Here is a 22,726-nt window from a genome sequence, read left to right on the forward strand (position 1 = left end):
AGTTTTGTTTTTGTCTGTCCTGGCTTGGTGACCTTCCTCTGTTGGCCATTCCCATTCTTCTCCCCTCTGCTCTTCCTTAAGTACATGATTGTTCCTGGGACCATTGTTCAATCTGAAGCAAATCTCTGATGGCTTCTTTTAACCCTAGTGGTCTCAGTCTGAAGATTATATAGCGTCTCCCCATTTCATTCAGGAGTTCAAGTCTCATCGAGTCACATACTGGTAATTCTTCTTGATATGGTAAGAATATACAGAAATACTACGGACCTGAATGTGGAACACCTCCTCCTCCACAGACGAGCTGTTTTCCACCTGTCAGCACGTCTGGAGGTGAGGCTGTGAACGACCCTGCAGTCTCAGTCACTCTCCCCCTCCTCCAGGTGGATTCCAGATCAGGATCCTCCAGTCTACGTGGGCCTCTCTGAGGTCTCATGAGGGTGGACTGGAAGGTACCTCCACCTTAAGGTCCCCATCCACCCAACAGAATGATTGTAAGAATGGCCTCCTGTACTTGTGAATGTCGTCTAATTTAACCATCACAACAATCCACTGGGGTAGGCTCTATGATCCTCATTTGATAAATGAGGAAATTGAAGCCTAGAGAAGTTAAGAAGCTTACCCTGGGTCTCACAGCCTTTCAGGGATGGAGCCGGAGATTTCAGTTCAAGTAGTATGATTTAAGAGTCCATACTCTTAACTATCATGGGATACTACTATTACTTATTATAATATTATGGGTCTGTCTCTACTTGTGAGGGTCCTTTAAATCTATGGTTCTCAGTCATGGGTGTGCATCAGAATCACCCAAGAATATTCAAACCACAGAGATGCCTGGGACCCACTCCACACATGCTAAGTCACAATAGATCATTTAGCCAATCTGGGGTTCTGTGATAATTTCTAAGGATTCATGTCATATGATGACAGAATATGACAACAGATGAATGAATAGGTAAAACATGGAGTAACCATGGAATATAATGTTATGCCACTGTTTTAAAAAAATAATCATGAAGACGTGGAAAACTGTTTATGACCTAATGTTAAGAAAAAAGTAGGATTCCAAATTAAAAATATAATTACTGAAATGATTTAGCTCAGTGAATGAGTTAAAATCAAGATTAGAGACAGTAGAAGAAAGAATTCTCAAATTGGCAAGTAGATCTGAAGTAATTTCCTGGAATGTAGCACAGAGAGAAAACTTGGAAGAAGGGTGAGACACAGGGCACAAGAGGAAGAGTGACAGGTGTCTAATTGAAGTCCTAGAAGGAGGGAATAAAGCTGCAGATTTCTGGTTCTGCTTGTAGAGGTTCTAGGTCTGGGGTGAGGGTCCTCAGGTGGCTTGTGGACCACACTTTTAGGTTTTCAAGCATTGGCTCTGAACTCGGTTAGTTCAGGGCTGGGCATGATGTTGATTCCTGCTTTGCCACTTACTAGCAGTGTCACTTCACTTGGCCCAGCCTTAATTCTTCATGTTTCAAGTTGAGATAAATGATACCTGCTTCATAGGATGTATAAATAGTGTTGTTCAGGGCATGGCACATAGTAAGCACTTAAAAATGATAGTTGCTTCTGTTTTTATATACCCAAGTACACTAATTTGGGTATTAAATGGCAACTTTGCTGATTGGTTTATGGAATCATGAAGCTACACAAAAGCTTCACCAGTCCACTAATTTATTTTCAGTACAGCCTCACTAATTAGTATTGCTTCCTCTCTGTTTATATCATGTCCTTCCTTCTCTCTGGGGTTATTAAGGTAGAAGATTGAAAACATATGCTTTGCCAAAAGCTTACTTTTGGATGTAACACATAATTTCTTATGCAAATCTTATAGGTAGCAGGAGGCCAGAAAGGAATTTACTCAATTCTTATTAGGTTCCTTAACGGTATTCTCTTAGGCACTATGCATATACTAATTTGCATGAGTATTATATTAGTCTCCTAATATTATATTAGTCTCCTAATATAATTACCACAAACTGGGTTGTTTAAAGCAACAAAAAGTTATTTTCTCACAGTCCTGGAGGCTAGAAGTCCAAAATCAAGTTGTCAGCTGGGCCCTGCTCCCTCTTGAAGCCTCTGATGGTGGCTGGCAATCCTTGACACTCCTTGGCTTGTAGCTGCATCACTCCAATTTCTGCCTGTCTTCCCAGGCTGTCTTCCCACTGTCTCACTTTGTCTGAATGTCCCTCTTCTTTCTCTAATAAAGACACCAGTCGTTGCTTTTAGGGCCCACGATAATCCAGTACGACCTCATCTTAATTAATTACATCTGCAAGGACCTCATTTCCAAATCAGGTTACATTTTGAGGTTCTGGGTGGACATGAATTTTGGGGGGACACTATTCAACCCATTACAAGTATATTATGGCATTAAGCTTATAAATCAGTGGCCCTGAAAGTATGGGATAATGACCATTTTAGCCCCATGATGCACTCGGAAAGACATTCATGTATCCATGGTGTTCCCTTGTATATCATTATCATATATTCAGAGAGTAGTAGAAAATCTTTCAAGTTGGAGAAGTTTGCCACTATTTTGAATAATTTATTTAAGAAAGTAATTCCTGTGATATTTCCCCTTTGAGTGGATGATGGGCCTTAAATACAGTGGTGTACTATTAAATGTCTAACTCATTCTTTCCCGGAAACAAAACAAAACCCTGAATTGTTGTATTTGTCAATTTCATTGACATAAATACTCCCACCATGGTCAATTTCAAGCTATCAACGTGAAGTCAACTGGTTTGCAAAATTTCTGAAAATTTCACAATCTACTCTTGTGAGCTGGTCAAGCCAATTCCAACATACTGTGAGATTAAGAAGACAGATAAAAGATCACATCCTAGTTATTAACCCAGTGAGCAATAGTCATATCAAGAGAAGATACTAAATTGCTTCATATAAGGTTCTTTAGTCATGTGTTACATAATACCAGGGACTTTGCAGGATCTGAGTAAACCCATTAAGTTGCTTAAGCGGAGGCATCTGTCATATAATAGTGAACTAGAGCTGTGGTTTAGTGAGCAGAATACCATACTTGAAAGCAACAGCTAGATCTTCCTCGAGATGGTGCCACTTAGGTATGGTGTGATCTTCAATAAGTCACCTAATCTCTTCAAACTTTATTTTCCTCGTTTATAGGATGAAAATAAAAATACCTACCTCGTGGGAATAGTATTAGGATTAAGTCAAGTAACTGACATAGCAGCACCTAGTGCAGCCCCTGGCACATCTATAGCATTAACTGTTCATTCAGAACATGTTTATGTTTTTAATTAAAAGTCATGAAAGTGCCCGCAATATGATTGTGAGCTCCATGAGGGCAGGAATTTTTGTTTTGTTTTGTTTACTGCTGTATTTCCAGCACCTGGAATAATATAGTCATGCATTGCTTAATGACGGGGATACATTCTGAGAAATGCGTCATTAGGTGATTTCGTTGTTGTGCAAACATCACAGAGTGTACTTACACAAACCTAGATGGTATAGCCTTCTACACACCTAGGCTACATGGTACGAATCTTATGGGACCACCATGGTATATGCAATCCATTGTTGACCAAAACGTCATTATGTAGCACATGACTGTATACAGTATACAGTAGGTGACCAATAATTATTGGTATAATGAACGAATGGTCAGTGTGCAGGAAATACTAGAATCATCTTCCAAAAAGAAACACTGGTGCTATCATTGATATAGCTAAAGAAGAGGCAGATAACATGATATAATAATAATAGGTTGTTACTGGAAACAGCAACTCTTCAGCCAGTCTTCAAGCCTCCCCTCCAGCTGCTGCTCCAACTTGTTATTCTCATCTCACCAACCTTCTTTCCCGTTTCCTCCACTACCTCACCCAAATAGCTATCAGGTGACCCATGTCCTAGTCCCGGTGAGTTGGGACACTATAACTTAGACCTTAGGCGTGTCACTAAACTTTTTCAGGCCTTTTTCTGCCTCAGTTTCTCTATACATTGGAATCTGTCTGTGGCAAGTGAGAGAAAAACCAACTAAAACTCAGCAAAAATGGAAATTTATTTCTTTAAAAATCTGGAAACTCCAAAGGAAGAGCTAACTAGCCTCAAACTCCACTGGATTCAGAGCTGACACTGTACCATTTGGCTTCTCTCTGTCTCTCAGCTCTGACTTCTGTTGTGTAGGCTCCCATCTTCACCTCCAGAAGGTGGCCCCAGCAGCAGCTCCAGGCTCACTCTATTAGGGCACCAAGTCCTACTGCAGAGAGTCTGCTTTCCTGGAAGCTGAAACTGAAGTTTGAGAGGTCCCAGATTGGAGGTTTTTAGGTCCTCCTTGGTCTACATTGTTTCACGGCCACCCCTGGAGGTAACACTGGGGACAGGGAATGTGAGACAGGGTGACTGTGTTAACAGCCATTCCCAGGCTCCACCTCTGGATCTGGCAGTGAGTTTAGCTGCACCACAAACATGTGAACTGAATGGGCTGGGTGGATCCCCAAGCAAAAATATGAGTACTGGTAAAAATCCAAAGAGGGAGCAAAAATAATGAACATCACCTAATTTCTCCGCCCATGGCAGCCTCAGACTTCTGTACCCGCTTCCTTACTAAGATTGTGTGGTCCTCTGTACTCCTCTGGAGAAGGTTAGTCTGTGTACCATTCCTACTGTTTTACTTTTTAAAAAGTAAGAACTAGTTTTTTATTTATTTAAAAGTATCACATGCATTTAGTAAAAGTTCAAGTAATACAAGACATATATATGGTGAAAAGTAAGTTTCTGTTCTATCCAGGATCCCTCTCCTCCCCAGAGAGAAGCACTGTTATGAATTTCTTGGGTAGGCTTCCAAAAATATTCCATGCGCATAAAGCCTGTGTGTATGTTTATATGTGTAAGCACGTGTATTTATACATCCAAATGCATATAAAGCATAAACTAGAAAGCGTATGCATTGATGTACACACACATATTCTGTTAATCTATAAAAGACTCTGCCCCTTGCTTTTTTTCACTTAGTGAATTTTGTAGGACATTCCTCAGCAGCTTATAGACCTCTAGGGAAGTGATACATCAAAATGATTACTAGCAGACTCTAGTGCACCCTATCCTGGGTTCAAATCCAACTCCGCCCTTTATTAACTGTGTAGCTTGGACAAGTTGGTTAACCTCTCTGTAAAAGGGGGATAAAATAGCACCTACCTCACAGGGTTGTTGGGAAGATTAAAATGAATCAGTATATGTGAAGAGCAGTGCCCGGCCCAAGGAAAGTGCTCTGTGAGGGTCAGGTTTGGGTGTCTGCCTTATTCTTTGTGAGGGTGCATAGCACGCCGTTGCTCATGCACAGCTTCTCGTTGCTGCTTTCCTACACACCATCCCTTGTAGCCTCTGAATCTGTCTACTTTCCTTTCTTCTGTCAAAGACAAGCTCAAAAAACCTACCTTGATAATCCTACTTGATCCTGATTTCTCCCTTACACTGAGGTCTTCATATTTTTAAAATGTTTTTTGTCATTAAGTTGCCTTTTAATCGTCATGAAGTTTTCTTTTTATAAATGTTCTTCATTTCTTATAAATTGTGGGGAGGTTTTATCCTGACTTTATTCCCAGCTCCTTGTCATGTAATTTATTTCCTGCGTTCCTTTTCTGACATGTCTTTCAGTGTAGTAACTCCTTCAGAAAGGTGGCCATGATTTGGCCTTGCTTCCCGCCTGGGTTAAGGCCGGGAGGCCCCTACCTGTCCCTGTGACTCTCCCTTGTGTTGTTTCACAGGCGCTCACCTAGTGCCTGTCTCCGCCTCTAGACTTTGTTTCTTGAGGGCAGACACCATGTCTTATTGTTCGTTATACATTCTCCTGCTGGTTGATGTACAACAAATATTTGCTGAATTAAACTGCATATTTTTTCATTCTTTGGGCACTCAGGTGTTGCTCACTAATTAGAAATAGAAATAACAAGAAAAGTGTTAACTTGTTTAACTAGTTAACAAGTGTGTAACCAGTTAAAACTTGACCAAGAACAGTTTCTCTTTCTCCCTTTCTTGCCTCTTATGGCATAAAGTAGCATGTATGTGATGCTGCTCATGTGATGACTCCAGAATTCTCTTCTCCAGCCTGGCTGCTGGGTGGACGTTATCATTTGAATGTCTGGTAGACTCAGCATGTACAAACTGCGTTTTCCGTCCTCCCAATCGCTCTGCTCCTCCTCATCTCTTTCCCTTCTCAGAAAATGGCCGCTCTGCTCTTCCGGTGGCGCACACCAAAACCTCGGGGTTACGCTGAGCTGCTCTCTTTCTCTCGCACCCACACCTAATCCATCAGGCGCTCCTGTCGGCTGCGCCTCAACACTCATCCAGGATCGTATCACTCATCACCACCGCCACTGCTGCCACCCTGGGACAGCCACCCACCTCAGCGTCTTTTTCCCAATGGTTTTAGCATCTATGGATGATTCTTCCCTGAATCAATTACTGTTAGTAATTGATGATTATAAATTTGTGATTTTCTGTTTATGTCATTCCATTTACTTTTTGTTAGTTGGAATTCTTCTGTTAAGAGAGAAGAGCTTTCTCTTTTTCACATTCCTTTAAAAACATTTTTTAGTATCAGTGTGTACTCATGGATTATTTTGTTATTCAGTGTATTATAAGCCATTCCTGTCATGATTTATTTTGATGCTTACATTGTCCCAATCTTGGCCAGTGGGAGTTTTTCACGCTAACTCTATGTCCTTTTGACACATCCCCACTTGATTTTGAACACTTCCTCATTTCTGAAATAACACAAGGCTCTAGGCTCACCCTATACCTGCCCTGCCCCAGGCCTGAAATTATCCATCTCCAAGAAGCCCTGGTTCCTTTTATTGGAGAAATTTCTTCTAGGCTCTTTCATTAGAGCTATAAAATTGATTTTTAAAAGAATCTTGAATTCATACTGATACCTCTAATTGTAGTCCAACACCCAGGCTTCTTCCTTTCCTTCCCCCGTTCTATATGTGTGTTGCCTTTCTCCAGTAATGAAAACCCTAGTTGCCAGTGGTATCAGTATGCTTACTCATTTTGTTCAGCCCTCTAGTACGTACAGAATAGCTTCAGAATTGCTGTACCCGTATCAGTACTAGCTACAATTTGCCTAATACAGTTCAAAATTCTTTGCAGTTCTTTTGACCTTCAGATATACATATTTAAGAGAGGGTATTTAGTCAGAGTAATGTGTTCACAAGTTTCTTGGACTAAATTTTTTTCCTTCTATGTAGTTAAGGTACCATTGGGATATATAGTTAAGTCAAATTTTTTGTTTGTATTAAGTTTTAGGGATTTCCCATCCTTATTGATTTAATTTTGTTTTTTGAATATCAGTATTTATCAATCTCATAAGCTTTCATTTACATGAGATTAACTAGACTCTTTAGAAGTCATTATGAAGTCAAGTTGTTTTATTACTTTTTAAAATAGGAATATAGACACAAAAGGCATCAGTCAGAGCCTTGATTTAAAGTGTATTCTGGATTGTTAGTTCAGAAACCTGAACCCATCTAAACCTAGAACATTTCGTTCTTGGCCTTCCCCTCCCTCACATCACGTAGCACATGTTTATCCAGTGCACATACATGCCGGCACAGTGCTGAGCTCTGTGGCCACACACATGAAGGTGGTCATCCCTGTCCCCGGGTTACATGGAACGGCCAGGAAACAGATACATACAGGCTGATAATACGGGCGGTACCTAGGATTCGCTAGAGGAATGCCTCTTGAAAGGATGCTCTGCAGTGGGTGTGTGTGTGGGGGCGGGGTGGAGAGGACCAGGGGAAGTGCACCATTACTTGAGATCACCTCCTGGCTAGATAGTCCCAACCCCCTCTATTTGTGACAGAATGCTCATGGCATTTGATAAGTGTGTTTTCAAACCAGGGACTGGAGAGCTGGATATCCATCCCAGATACCTTAGTAAGAACAAATCACACCAAACACACCTCACTGTCTTCTTTGACAGAGTTTCAGGAATGGTGAGATGGTGAGATGCTAGAGAGCTCTGGTTTGTTACTTCAGGGTTAACAGTATTTCTCCTGCTGGTGACATCAACCTGGAGGGATATTTCCAGCCCCAGGGATCTTTCCCTAGCCACTTCAGTATATTTATCAGTGTCTTCAATGGAGGCCTTATCAAATTGACAGTGACATGAAGTGGTAGATAACAAATAATTTGAGTTCAAATTAATTTTGAAAAGCTTGGGCAAAGGGCTAAATTCTTAAGCAATGTTGTTTAAAAGAGATGAATGCATCCAGAAAACAAATTACCACAATTTGATGGGAGAAAGAAGAATGGAAAGAGATCTATAAGTTTTAGTTAATAATGGACTCAACATGAGCCAACAATGTGATGTGACTGCCAAGTAAGTAATTACACGTTAGGCTGCGTTAATAGAAGTATGGTGTATGAGACCAAGGAGGTGGTGGTCTTACTCCCAGTCTGTGTTGAAAGGCCGCACCAGGAATACTGTGTACACTACTGGGCACCATGTTTGTAGAGAAATAGAAACCAGCTTGAGTGTGTTCAGAGCAGAATGATGACAGAACTCAAACCGTCCTCAAAAGGAGAGTAGTCATTGAGACTGAGAATACTTATAGCCTGGAGAATTTGGTTGTCTTCAAATATTTGAATGGCTGTCATGGGAAAGAAGGATGAGATGTGTCCTGTCTGTCACAAGAGGGTGAAATAAGGGGCAACAAGTGAGAGCCCAGGAGAGAGCTGAGAGTCAGAGCTGCCTGAGGGTGGAAAGTACAGCCTCGGGGTGGAGTTCATTGTCACTGGACTGGTTCAGAATAAACTGGAAGACTGCAGGGCAGGGAAGCTAACTTGTGTTAAGATTCTTTACAATCAGTAAAATTCCTTTTTTTAATGCCTTTAAAAAGATTTTTACTTAATTAATAAATTGTAACTTCATAGTAAAGGAAAATCAAGCTTTGGTTATAGGGCAGCTAAGATTTTCTGGCAATTCTCTAAAAATAATAAAAATTAATAGCTTACGGGACATTTCATCCAGGCATCAGAGTGTATGATTTATTTCATATACTTTGTGTTTTAGTCTGATTATCCAGGCTGCACAATGACAAGGTGCCCCCTGCAGGTGTCCTGCGGGTCTGAGGCCTGCCATCTCTCCAAGTTCCACTGGCGTTACCCTGGAGCTGGTGAGAATTGGGTGTCTCTCCCTTCCTCCTTCAGCTCACATCGTGGTGCAGATGGTGCAGTAGGTTGGTTCACCTCAGTCTGACATTCAGATTGCATTTTCTCTTTTGCCCTGTCAGTGTCTGGGATGTAAATTAACCGATAAAGTGGCAACAAGAAATCAGACAAAGAAAATTTCCCAATTCTACTCACTTGTAACTCTCCTAATTTAGTAGGGGTTTTCCACAGGAAATCACAGAAGAATGGTTGAAATGTTTTGTTGTATGTACTTTCTTTCTGAAGAAAGGAGCAGTTAATTGTCTTCTTCCCAGACTGGTCGAAATTCTTGTACAGGCAGCTGTATTTACTATAGTACAAATTAAATTCTACGTAAAATGATGTCTCTTAAGTACTTTCAGTTATTAAGAGCCAAATTATTTAATTACGTCTCTAACCAGTGGATTTCAGTGAAGGTGGTAGGATAGGCTTTCTAAGCAAGAAAAATATATCATGGGGATAACTGTATGCCTTTAAGAAAAAAGAAATCAGTGATATTTAATCCCAAGTAAATTTGAGTACTACAGAGACAGAAGATATTCTTAATTATCTCAAATTAAGTTTGGGTCAAAAACAATGTGTCGAGAGACTTTAAAACTATTTAAAAAGAGTGTTAAAAGCATGTTAATAATTTGTATTTTCAAAGAATAAATAAACCAGACACCTGAAACTTTTATTTTGGACTTAGTTCAATCATACCTCACATGTGGGCTAATCCGTCTAATTAGTTTTATGTGGTTTGTAAGGATTAAAAAAAAAGGTTTGTAGATTAAAATTTCTCATTCTGTCTTTGTTTTGCTTGTCTGTTCCCCCCCCCACTGGTGTATTCGAAGCATTTCTGACATATTTCCCAAAAAGACAGTTCTTTATTATTAGGACTTAACTACCCAGGGCAGGGCCCTCCTTGGATTTACTGGAAATAAATGCTTTGAGTACTCAATTTTAGTTTTAATGACAAAAGTTGAAATCTTTGCCTAATATAAAGATTTTTCTTTGTCTCTAAATTTTGATTTTCCATGCTGTCAGAGGCCCCATTGCAACAGGTAATTTAAGTGTTGATTGTATGTTTTCTCAGTTTGTAATTGTGGTGAAATGTATTTAAAATGTTCACAATTTTAAAATTAAGTTTACCTGTTAGGTTCCTTCCAACTCAGAAATTCTATGATTTTAAACTTTTTTTTTCCGTTTGAAAATGTGATCTTTGGGTGTTGTCCTGTGTGTCCTATACATATGACTAGAAATCATAGAATTTTAGAGCTGGAAGACATACTAGACATTGTGATTCTCCAAATGAAGAATCCGGAAGCCCAAAGAGGTTGGATGACTAACACAAGATTATAGCAGCCGCTGGTGCCTGGAGCTCTGGCCATTTAGTGGAGCACTGAAAACTAACCCTGATGTTTTCATCGGGAAATTTGCAGACTTCAGGAGAACATCCTTCCACAAAATTCAGAATTTTGAGGCATTTGTATTAAGCACAGTTTATGCAACGTCTATGAACTGTGCTATCATCCCTGTTGTTTTCTCCAAACCTGGAATCATACTTGAAAGTAAATTACAACTTTGGATAGGTTAAGGTTTCCTGATTTCACGCTCCTGAGATGTTTTCCAGGACTTAAAAGTGTAAACTGATGCTATGAAGTTAGGACTGTTTCAGGCGGGAGGGTGGCCGGGTGTCTCTGGGATGCTGGGGGGAAAGCCCTCGTCATGCCTCTGCCCTGCAGAGTTTAGCTGGATTGTGGCTGTGAGATCACCTGTCCAGATGACATAGGGCCTGTGGCCAAGGCAGCACTTCTCCCCCTCCCAGTCTCACTTCTGTTTTACCTGGAACCAACCCTTGGTGATGGTTTTCCACCCATCCTACCACCGCAGCCAAGCCCCAGCACAGTTGGGAAATTGTATGTCAGGGTTCAGTTCTACCTCAGAATTGAATTTATAAAAATAAAGATGTTTTAGCGTCTCTACAGGTAGTCTGTCTGTAAATGAGTTATTTTTCTCAGTGGAAAAGCCTAAGGGAGTACAAGCGCTTCAAAAAATAATCCTGTTAGAAATAAAAAGAGCGCCGCTGTTCAGTGTTCCTAACTGTGATGTCAATCCAAGGAGTTAGTAGAAATTTACAAGTTAATTGGCTTCATGTCATTTGCTAGGACTTTTCAGAAACTCCTCAGGGTAATCCCTCATGGTTAGATTAGTGAGAGGAACCCAGTCACATGACAATAACCCTTCAACAGACCTTAAGGCAAGATGGCCTGGTGCGCCCCGCTGTCAGCATCCTTTTCCCAATGCTGCCCAGAGGTGTGAACCACTTTGGTGCTCCCTCCTTCCTCAGTGTAGCCTCGAGCCAGTGATTTATTCAGTCATTAGTTCTTTTAACAAATATTGATGAAATAGGTATTGGTTCTGTGCCAGGGGTTAGGGAAATATTGTGTATATAATAGTAAATAATAATATTTTATTCACCACTGTCTAACCAGCACTGGTAGCTGCCATGTAGGAATTGCTGAATAAAGTGTTTTTTAGATTCAAAAATGAGGGCCGGCCCCGTGGCTTAGCGGTTAAGTGCGCGTGCTCTGCCCGGGTTCGACCCTGGGCGCGCACCGACACACCGCTTCTCCGGCCATGCTGAGGCCGCGTCCCACATACAGCAACTAGAAGGATGTGCAGCTATGACCTACAACTATCTGCTGGGGCTTTGGGGGGGAAATAAATAAATTAATTAATTAATTTAAAAAAATAAAATAAATTCAAAAATGAATGACCGAATGGCTCTCAGGCAAAGATCAACTCCTAAGAGCCAGTTAGGTGGTGTGGTCACAGAAGACTTCGAGGCAGAGATTGCATTTGGGGCTGGATCTTGAGGGAACGGTAGAAATTTGAAAGCATAGATCTAACTAGAGAAAACAGCACAAGCAGAAAAATCAGCAGCGTAGGCTAAAAAATGAACTCTGAGGTTGAATGGGAGCAGGGACTAATTGTGCTGGAGTGAAGAGTATATGCAGGGGAAGGGTGGGCCATGGCCATAGAGGTGCAATGGGGCCAGATCAGGCAAAGCTTGAGAATGTAGACTGGATTTTGTACAAAATGAGTAGATTATATAGTTTTAATGTAGGAATGATATGCTGTAATCAGCATTGTGCTTTAGGAAGATCAGTCTGCTAAGGCATATTGGGAGGGAAGGAGGAGCACCAGCTAGAAGAATGCAGTGATTCTTCCCAAGTTAAACTCAGAGTTCAGGCTGAGATAGATCAACTAAGGAGAGAAGAGAAAAGGGACCAATGCCGGAGCTTTGGGGGTACCACCTGGCCAGAATTTGGCAGCTGATTAAATGTAGAAGACGATAGAGGAATCCAAGATGGTAGGAGGATTTTGGTGCAATTGCTAGAAGGTGGTGGTTCCATTTAACAAGAGGTAGAGAGGTTTCAGAAGGAAGGCGATTAGCTCAGTCGTGGGCAAGTTGAATTATAAACATGTTAACGACAGGAAGATGCCCTGCAAGCAGCTGGAAATGTAACAGATGCTTAAAAGGAAGGTAAGCACATGGGATTTAAATTGAGGAGTCATTTGCATGGAGTAGATAATTAAAGCCAGAAGACTGGATAAGAGTGTCAAGACAGCGATCCTGGTAGAGATTAGAAATGGACCAAGGACCAATCTCTGGAGAAACTTCTCTTTGGGGAGAAAGAAGTGTCGTAGCAGAAGCGTCCAGTGCAGTGGGAGGGGAGAGTCTCGAGGAGGGAATGGTAACGCATCCAGGCTTCAGTGAGGGTAAGTGGGATGAAGAATAAGAAATGGCTAGTGGCTTTGGAAACATGGAGTCAATCATGACCTTTAAGCACTTTTTCTTCCTTTGAGGGATAGGGGAATTAGTTAATTTGCAAAGGGCTACAGGTTTAGTAGGTGTTTCAGCATTGGTGATTAGAGCTTTTCTTGCATACTTGGTAAGGAAAAAGAGAATGGCACTCAAAGCAGGTGTGGGCTCCGTTTAAGAACCTTTCTCATTGGATTATAGAGAAGATGAAATGAAAGAATGGTTCTGTGTTTCTCTGTTTCTTGGTGTGGTGCCTGGCCCGCAGGTTTCGATAAATACTAACCTTTACAGTTGTCATCATAATTATCAGGAAAGGGATTTTTTGGAATAAGGGAGATGAGTGTACAGTTTTGTGAACTAAGGGGAAGGGTCCTTTGGAGAGGGAGGAGGAGGGCAATTCAAGGTCTGGAAGAAGTGTAGCATTATGGGCAAAAACAGAGTGGTTAGCGCTGGAAAAGGGAACAGACTCACATTTCTCTGAATTAGGGGAGGATATGTGAAGTAACAGGGATGTTTTGAGCCTGGGTGACAGTAAGGAGAAGAAAGGTGACGAGACTCGCATGCAGTTTTTTCTGCCTTAAAGTCAGAGGAAATCTCCACTGCAGATATCTGCTTAAGGCTTGAAGAGACGAAGAGGAATCGCTGTCATTTCTCTTACACCTGCTGTGTATCAAGTACTAGACAGTTTATCTCCTTTAATCCTTGTGAAAATTCAGAGATGATGTATTTGTATTCACATTTTACAGATGAGAAAACAGGTCAGAAAGGCTACGTAATTTGCCCAGGACACACAGCAAGTAATGGAGGAGCCGGGATACAGAGTCAGGCTCTCTGACTCCAGAACCTTGCTCTCTATTGAAGGGAGCCCAGGAGTTTGAGATCTTGGAGAGGCAGCCCTGCGCTGCGTCATGATAAGGTCTTGTGGGTGGTTACTCCTGTCAGTCACCAGAGTGAACATCAAAGAAGGGCCCTCTCATTTGAGGACGAAGAGATTGTGAAACTGAGGGGGGTGGGGGACAGAAATGTGAATTCTGGATCCTTGAGGCCAATAATGAGGCAAGAAACAGACAGTGTTTGAGGCAGGTGCAGAGACTCTCCAGCCTAGCGGAGAGTGCCTTGTGGCAGCAGCGGTGCGGGTGGGAAGAGGGAGTACAAGGGGTGTCTGGACTTGAAGAGGAGAACTGCCACCTTGATTTTCCGAGGGAGATGCTTCTCTTTACTTGCCCACAGCCGCGGGGATTCCTGCCCCTCAGCGGTTCGATTCCTCTTACCACACTGCAGGTCCACGGCCCCACCCAGACACTGTCTACCAGCTTAGGTGAATGTTCTGCTTGGTGTATAATCATCACATTCTCATTTAAATAGCCTATAGAATGGCTACGCTAGGATATAGCCATTTATTTTGTTGAAAAGACAAAATAACAAAAGAAGGAATGTAGTTACCTAATTTCTACCCCCTACCTAACACAACTCTTTATATTTTAATAAATTGCCTTCCATAGATAACATTTTAATCATGTCTTAATTATTTAATCATGCATTCACTAAATAATTAATTACTGAATGCCCACAATATGATAAACATTATTGCAGCAGGAAAGAAGTCAGTGTCCCCACTCGTATAGAGCCTCCATTCTAGTGGGAAAGATAGGCAATCCTCCAAATAAGTACAATGTGTAGTATAGTAAATAGTAATTAGCACAGGGAGAAACATAGAGCAGGGAAAAGGAGCAAGGAGTGCAGGGGTGGAGCAGTCAACTTTAGATAAGGGGAGGGCCATTGAAAGCCTCCCTGAGAGAATGGCATGTCTGCAGAGCCTGCAGGAAGGGAAGAGAACATGCGGATATCCAGGGAAGGAGGTTTCCAGGCAGAGGACACGGGAGGTGCAGAGGCTGTCGGCTGGGAGTGAGCTGGCAAGGTAAGAACACCCAGGAGGCTGAGGTGGCTGCGGGGAGTTGTAAGAAACAAGGTCAAGGAGGAAACAGAGGTCAGATCACCCAGGCCTCATGTGCTGTTGTGAAGACTTTGGCTTTTCAGATGGAAAGGCTTTGGAGGGTTTGGAGTTTTCTTTTTTTTTTTAACTTCTTGTCATGGAAGATTTTAATAATATATACACAGAGTAATATGATGAGTCCCCGTGTACGAATCATTCAGCTTCAACAGCTTTCTCTTTGGGAGGACTTTGAGCAGAGGAGTGACGAGACTTGCCGTGACCTGACTTGAACAGGATGGCTCAGAGAACAGGCCGTGAGGATGTGGGGCAGGCGCAGGAAACATAGTTGGGAGCAAAAACTCGGGAGACAGATCGTGGTGGCTGAAACCAGAGAGTAGCAGTGGAGGTGGTGAGCAGTGGTCAGATTCAGGATGACTTTTGAAGGTCTGACACCATATCTCAAAAAGAATTGGAGAATGCGCATAGTGCAGTGAGGAGGGTAAGAGATGTAGAAAAGAAATGGTGCCAGAGCACCACTACTCTAAACTTTATTTTCTATTTAAGAATAAACCCAAGTTCCAAAAAAACTGGCTTATAAATGAACATTGGTAACACAGTTCATCCATAAATTACAAATTGTCTACTCCACCCGTGGTCTTTTGCAACCATGGATAATTGGGCCATGCAAAGGTAAGGATTTATTTGTAATTTTTTCATGAGGTAATGCAGCTGTTGAGGTACAAGTCCCCAGCAGTTCTTGGGGTTAGCAATGGTATGTGACTTGATTTTCTGAAAGAAGCATGATTTATAAGCAGCTAAGTTTGATGTAATGAAACTGAAAATTAAAATAAAACAACAAAAAAGAGAGTCTCGGTCGAAGTATGACAGAAAACTCAAGACTTTCAAACCAGAGTTACATGTAGACAGCGGTTTTATCCCTCTTCTCGGTGTCGTTGATGAGACCCTCCTAGCCTGGCCTATTGTATTCGGTGGCGCCGTTTACCCTTCTAGTCCCTACCTAACATCTGAGCTATATGTGCTGTTGATCAAACAAGTAGGACACTAAACAAAGTGAAAGAATGTGAATCAACGCAAATCCAGGCTCTGGAAAAACAGCCATGTCATCGACAGTACATGGGTCAAAGAGGATATTTTCACGTCATCCCACCTTACCAAGAACACCACACTTACATTCAGAAGACTCAGGATGAACTCCAAGGTCCCCTGTGTCGTGGCTGTCTGACCTTGGGTTATGTCACTTGTTAATCTGTCTGGACTTTGTTTTCTTACCTGCAAAATGGGGTGATGGTGCCAACCCTGTCTACCTCACAGGATCATTGGGAAGCTCAGGGGGAAAACAGGACCTTTATAAATAAGAGAGAATGAAAGAAACTGGTGCTTCCGTGGTACCTGCCATATGCCAGGCACTGTGTAGTCCTCACAACCACCCTCTGAAGTCTCATTATTGGCCCATTTTGTAGATGTGGAGTGTGAGGCTCAGAGAGGTTATCTAACAATTATAAGGCCACAGAGCTAGAAGAAGAAAGAGCTGAGATGTGATCCCAGACTGGGTCAACTTGAAATCACCTGCCTTAAAAGAGAGAAGAACTAACTTTACCAGCATCTTCCCACTCTATGCCAGAGACTGTGTAAGACATGGTTCTGTGCTATCTCATTTAGTAAAGGTTGTTCTGTACTTCCTGGGTGCTCAACAAATAATAAATAATAAAGAACAATAAGATCTGACTTTTTTATCACTGAGAAAACAATGTTCTTCTTCTTCTTCTGCATAACGCTCCCCGTCTCCCCTTCCTCCTCCTCCCCTCTTCCTTCTCTTCTTCATTTTATAATCTGACTTGTAACCTAACAGAGAAGAATCAGTGCATAATTAATGATGTCTGTGGCATGATGTTTTTATGAAGGGGCCTTCTGAGAGGACAAGGGCACTACTGCCACCTCACTGCCATCTCTGAGACCCCCGTACTCACAACACATACCAACAAAACCAAACAGACAGGTTTTTCAGGAATAACTGTCATGTATCAACACTGTGCTGGGCAAAGGAAAGCTATAAAACTGGGCAGACTGGACATATACAAAAGAAAAAGTGATGGCGCCCAAGTCGTAGCTGATGTCACGGAAAATGTAAATGGACTTTGGAGGTGGACAGACCCAAGTTTAAAGGGCTGCCCTGTCATCCCAGTTACAGGAACGATGGCAGTTCACTTCGTCTCCATGTGGCTCAGTTCCGCCAGCTGTGGGATGAGCACCGCTACTGAGCCCACAAGGCTGATGGGAAGATTGGCAGAGTTAACATGTTCTCTTCCCTTCCATAAACACAGTAAGTTAGGAAGTATAGATGCATGTGCTCTGGCAATCCAACAAGTAAGAGAGGTAGGGCGATAACCCTTTTAGTTGACAATTGGTTTCACCGCCTTGTTGCAATAAGTTGCCTGTGGTTTCCCTGCCCCACTCCAGTCACATTCACCAAAAAAGAGACAGTAGTGGAGCTTTGTGGGCTAACGTGGTGAGAAGAGTGTCATGGGAGATTTAGATTCAGGTCTTACCCTTGAAAAATGGGTGGTTCTAGACCAGGAAGAGAAGGAAGGGACACCCCAGGGTGGCAGGAACCATTTGAGGAAAACCTGAGAAATGGGAATGAGTCTGACTGAGAGATCATGACTAGAACTCCCACCAGAGCCTGGTCCATTCGATTCTGCTCCCAGGAATGCTATTCTTACCCCTTGTCTCCTTCCCACCCCTTCCCTTGCTACCTCCTACTCTTCTTTCGGAGCTCAGGCCGCATTTCTCCCTCAGGAAGCTTGCTCTGACTCCTGACCAGGAATTGTCCCTTGTAAGCGCTCAGCAGTTATGCATTTACATTTGTTTGTGAGATTCTTTGATTAGTCTCAGAATCGCTCTTTAAATCCCATAATGACAGGGGTTGTGTCTGTTTTGCGCTCACTGTGAATCCCTTCGCTCCCTGACGTCTTGCTGTGCTTGGAACATAGAAGGGGCCTAAAAAATAATCGTGGAATAAATGGATACATTTTGGTTGTCAGTGAGGTAATAGCCTGGACAGCGGAGAGAGTTTATATTTGAGATTGCTAATCCCATGAGGTGCCAAGCACTGTATTAACTCATTTAATCCTTAAAAACAATACTATGAATTCAAGTGTGTTATTACTTTTGTTTTAAAGATGGAGAAGCTGATGTCCAGAGATGTTAACCATCTTTCCCTGTTGGTTCAGCTAATAAGTGGCAACAGAGGGATTTGAGGCCAGCAGCCTGGCTTCAGAGCTCTTGGATGTAGCCACGTTGCTCTGCTGCTTTAGCAGCAGATACACAAGTAAAGTCAGGACAGATTTTTGTTTGAAAATTGTGGATTTTTTTCCTCCTTCTCTTCTTCTTCAATTATCATCATCATCATCATCATCATCACTTCATGAGAAAAACTGAGCAAAAAAGAGCTACCTCTTGTGTCACGTCTTACATTCTTGTTGACTACATTCTGCCAAAGTGATTTGGTCATTTTTACTCAGCAAGTAAACTGGACATTTCAAATTCTGATTCCCAGAAAATTCTAGACTACTTCCCTTAATCAGTTTTTCCTTTAAAGAACCAGTATGCACTTTGCCAGAGCATGGCAGAGTTGTTTTAAATAAAAGGAGGTGATTTGCCTAAGTGTGGTATTATCTGAGACCCTTGGTTTCTGTTTCTTATTCAAAAAGCAGATCCAGCCTGCGGGCATCAGTAGGTATTGAGTCATAAAGCTCCTGGAAGAAAGGCTTAATTTCATCAAAGAAGCCAAGAAATCCTGAGCACCCCCAAGAATGATAGCTGTTACTATAAAAACATAATTATTACCAGAAAATTAACAAAGCCCAATAAAATATGGCACTCTGGCAAAAAGACTTACCCTAGGAATGAAGTGGCCTGAATTGGTCATTTATTTCAGCCACCTGCGTTTAGACAGGATTTTTAAAAAATCTTCTCAGGGTAGTTGTATTATTTAAAGATCTCTAGGTAGAGGGCTGGCCCCGTGGCTTAGCGGTTAAGTGCGCGCGCTCTGCTGCTGGCGGCCCGGGTTCGGATCCCCGGCGCGCACCGACGCACCGCTTCTCCGCCATGCTGAGGCCGCGTCCCACGTACAGCAACTAGAAGGATGTGCAGCTATGACATACAACTATCTACTGGGCCTTTGGGGGGAAAAATAAATAAAAAATTATTAAAAAAAAAAGATCTCTAGGTAGAGAAGTACATTACAGTAATAAATAAGATAATAGTTCACACTTGTGTGCTCTATTTTCTGGGCAGTGTTCTAAAGACTTTACAATGCATTAATGTCTTTAATCCTTCCGACAAACCTATGAGGTCCTATTATTATTTCCATTTTACAGATGAGGAACTGAACACTGCCCAAGGTCACACAGCTAGTAAATGGTGGAACTGTCTTCAAACCCAGCTAGTCTGCCCCTCATATACATGCTCTTAACAGTGTCGCTTGTAACTGATTTCCTTAATTGTCACCTTTGTCTCCTTGGCTCTAATTGAAAGCTTACCTTGTGTTGAAGCCATTAATGTTTATTAAGAGCCTCCTGTATTCAGACTCTTTCAAAAATAACCAAACTTTCCGGCAGATATGGTTGCTTCCTATAAACTTAATTTTCAAGGGAACCACTGTACAAGGAAGTAAAAGGAAAGCTGAGTAAACATAATCAAGTTCTCCATAGAACAAATGAATTTCTGAATTAGTTGCACATATCTCTCAGTCATCATGGCATTTTATGAAGTACACCCTCCCCTAAGTTAGAATTCCATTGTCTTCATTTGCCGTATAACCTGAAAATAGTATTTTTTTTTTCTGTCCCCACACTTCAGCTTTCTTCTTTCAGTCAGTATTTTGGAAAGTCCACAAAACCCAGGGCCCTCCCTGTCGTTGCCCTGTGGTCTATGTAAAAACCAGATGATGCCATGCTGACTTGAACTGTTTCAAATGGATCAAACAGCACATTAGTCACTGGCAAATTTTTCAGGTTCTTACCTCAGAGACTCCCCGGTTCCTCATTCTCACCACCCTTCGACCATGAAGTAATAGCAAGAGAAAGATGTGAGTGCTCTTTGAGGATACCGCCCACCTCTGTCCTTCAGTGCCAGTGACTGATTCCTTCATAGTGGTGACGTTGAAGAGTCCAGTATCCAAAGCAATTGGGCTTTAATCGCCGGATTCCTTTTGGGGTCCTGGTGAAGCAGAAAGCCCACCTGATTTCACCCAAGGGAAGCATTTCATCACGCCTTCCACTGGTGCATTCCTGTGCCCAGTGCACTTACAAGTGAAATGGCGTGGTCTGTTTAGCACTCTTCCACTGTCCGTGTACTGCTGAAGAAGTCCTGTAAGTGTGTCGTCATAACAAAGACTGAGTTCAGACGTCCACACCAACGCACAGAACTGGCATCAGCGATCCCGGGAGTGTGGGGGCAACCCCAACTTTGGAGCAAACCCAGAACTTTTCATTCCCTGTCCTGTCCTGAAGGGCAGAGGCTTTACGCCTGTTATAAAAAGGGAAAGCACTAAGTTCGTAATTAGTTTTATGTCCAGAGGGCTTTTTTAAGTGCTACACCTGTTTAAGAATTTATTTATTTGTGCTTTGAGATGGTCGAAACCTAATTTAATCCTAAGCGTTCTTTGTGATTAGTTCGCTCTGCAGGGACTGGAGGCCACTCCTGTAGGTAGCCCCACTCCTTGGGAAGGGGTGTTGGAAAGCTGGGAAGCAAACTTGTGCAGCAGCTCTGAGCCAAGGTTCAGGCAGGGAGGCCCTGAGGTTTCTGGTGGTGCCACACTGTTGATTAGAGGGGAGTCTGTCCTTTGCTCAGGGGACAAACTTCTCTCCCTCAGGACCCTCTGGGGAATGATCCCAGCTCTGATCAACTTCCCTCAACTCTTGCAATGAGAGATTGGATTGGGAAAAAATCCAGACTGAAAAAATCCTGACAAAACCCTGCCTCAATGGAATATGAATCCATTTAATGATTTATAGTAGAAGTCAACTGGTTGAAAGGGATTCCGTTTCCAAGAATCCCTTGTTGGCAAGAGTAGGTTCTTCCTTAGGTTTGTATCAGGAAGACTTCCATCAAGGATTCATGGCTAGATGGGATTCCTGTCTACTTTCTTTTCCTTCTGAGCTAAGGGCTGCTTGTGCAGGTTAAAGTATTTCTAATGATTCTGGATGCACTTCCTCAAAAAGAGATGGTGTAAGCTAAGGAGATAGGATGGCCATCTCTTCCCAGTGTTAGTCCTAAAAGTCCTGTGTCCCAAGAAACCCCCTTAGTCCCAGGCAGACCAGGATGTCTGGTAACCTTTTGAGGGGAGGTAGTGCATTTCCAACAGTCAGGCTGAATTTATCACAGGGTTCTGATTTATAGGAGTCAGGAAGGTAAAAATAAGGCCATTGGTCTTTTCTGCTGGTATGATTTTAGTGTTGGGGCTTTCTCAAGGAAGGAATCTGTGATCTACTCTAGGGGGCTGGAGGATCAACTAGAGGAGAAAGGGTGTCTAAGCTATCTGTGCTTAAAATGTCGTTATCTCCATGCTGTTTCCTCTTTATTGCTGTTGTCATCGTTTTAAAGGCATAACAATAAAAAAGATAAATTACCTTAAATGGAAAAATCTGATTTTACAAAACAAAAGCTAAACAGGTGTCAAATCTAAGGATCTGCACTTAGGGAGTGCACATATTTCACCTGAAGAAACTTACTATGACCTGGGCATATGTAACTCAGTTATCAAAGCTCATAGCAGAGTGCTGCCAAAGGCTGAAGGATCCTAGCAGATCACTGCAGCCCAAGTCTGTGGGCTCAGCTGTCCATGGCCGACCTTCAGGGCCAGGTCCCTGGCAAGACACTCTCTCCTGCCCACTCTCAAGGCAGAGACTTAGGATGCACTGTTTCTGCTCACCTCTCTCCTTCCCTTAATTTCCATAATCCATCAATCTCAATTCCCTTCTCTCAGATCTTTTACCCAGCTTTTATGACTGAAAATTGTGATGAGGGTGCAGATGAAAATGTGTTCTTGAAGGGGATGCTTCATGGCTACACAGCATCCTCCGAGATGTGCTGTTCCAACTTTAACAATGCATATTGTATTATATAAGTGATCTTCTTCCTGCAGTATATCCTTCACACACAAAATGACCACCATTAGCATTTTATTTCCATCTCATCATTTGTTCATCACATATTTTTGAGAACAGAGCTGTGGTCATATGTGTACAGGTATTCCTAATTTTGTATCATACTTTTTATACTTACTGCCTTGTCATAAGCATTTTTCTGTGTTGCAGTATGATCAGATGTACTAACTTTTGAAATGTGCTTCTTAATAGATCTGCAACTATGTGGGACCTGCAAAGGTTATTGTTCAGTTGGTCACGAATGGAAAAAACATCCACTTGCATGCACACAGCCTGGTGGGAAAACACTGTGAGGATGGAATCTGCACTGTAACTGCTGGACCCAAGGACATGGTGGTCGGGTAAGTGAGGGTATGCGATGCCATGGAAGGTAGGAGCATGTAGAACATGGCACCCGAGGACTTTGGCTGAACAGGTCCTTTTCCTTGGGGGCCTTTCCAAGACCCTCGAAAGGGCCTAAAAATGAAAATCTGAGCTCTTGCTTGGACTCCGAGAGGTAAGGTGGCCACATGTCTGGATTTCCCTGAGACAAGTCTGGATTTCCCTGAGACAGCCCAGTTAGCACCTGTGGTCCTGGCCTAATTATTTACAGCACCCCCT

At 42.3% G+C, this 22,726-nt stretch overlaps 1 protein-coding gene across 2 annotated transcripts in view; it reads left to right on the forward strand.

The window, feature by feature from the left end:
* NFKB1 (nuclear factor kappa B subunit 1) overlaps positions 1 to 22,726 on the forward strand; it is a 113,509-nt gene that overhangs the window by 42,356 nt on the left and 48,427 nt on the right. For both annotated transcript variants that reach the window (XM_058547584.1, XM_058547585.1), the window contains exon 6: positions 22,319 to 22,467. In XM_058547584.1, coding sequence (XP_058403567.1) covers positions 22,319 to 22,467 — 149 coding nt within the window. The remainder of the gene's footprint in view (positions 1 to 22,318; positions 22,468 to 22,726) is intronic.

This window comes from Diceros bicornis, chromosome 8, assembly GCF_020826845.1.
Source record: "Diceros bicornis minor isolate mBicDic1 chromosome 8, mDicBic1.mat.cur, whole genome shotgun sequence".
In the NCBI taxonomy this organism is placed as follows: Eukaryota; Metazoa; Chordata; class Mammalia; order Perissodactyla; family Rhinocerotidae; genus Diceros; species Diceros bicornis.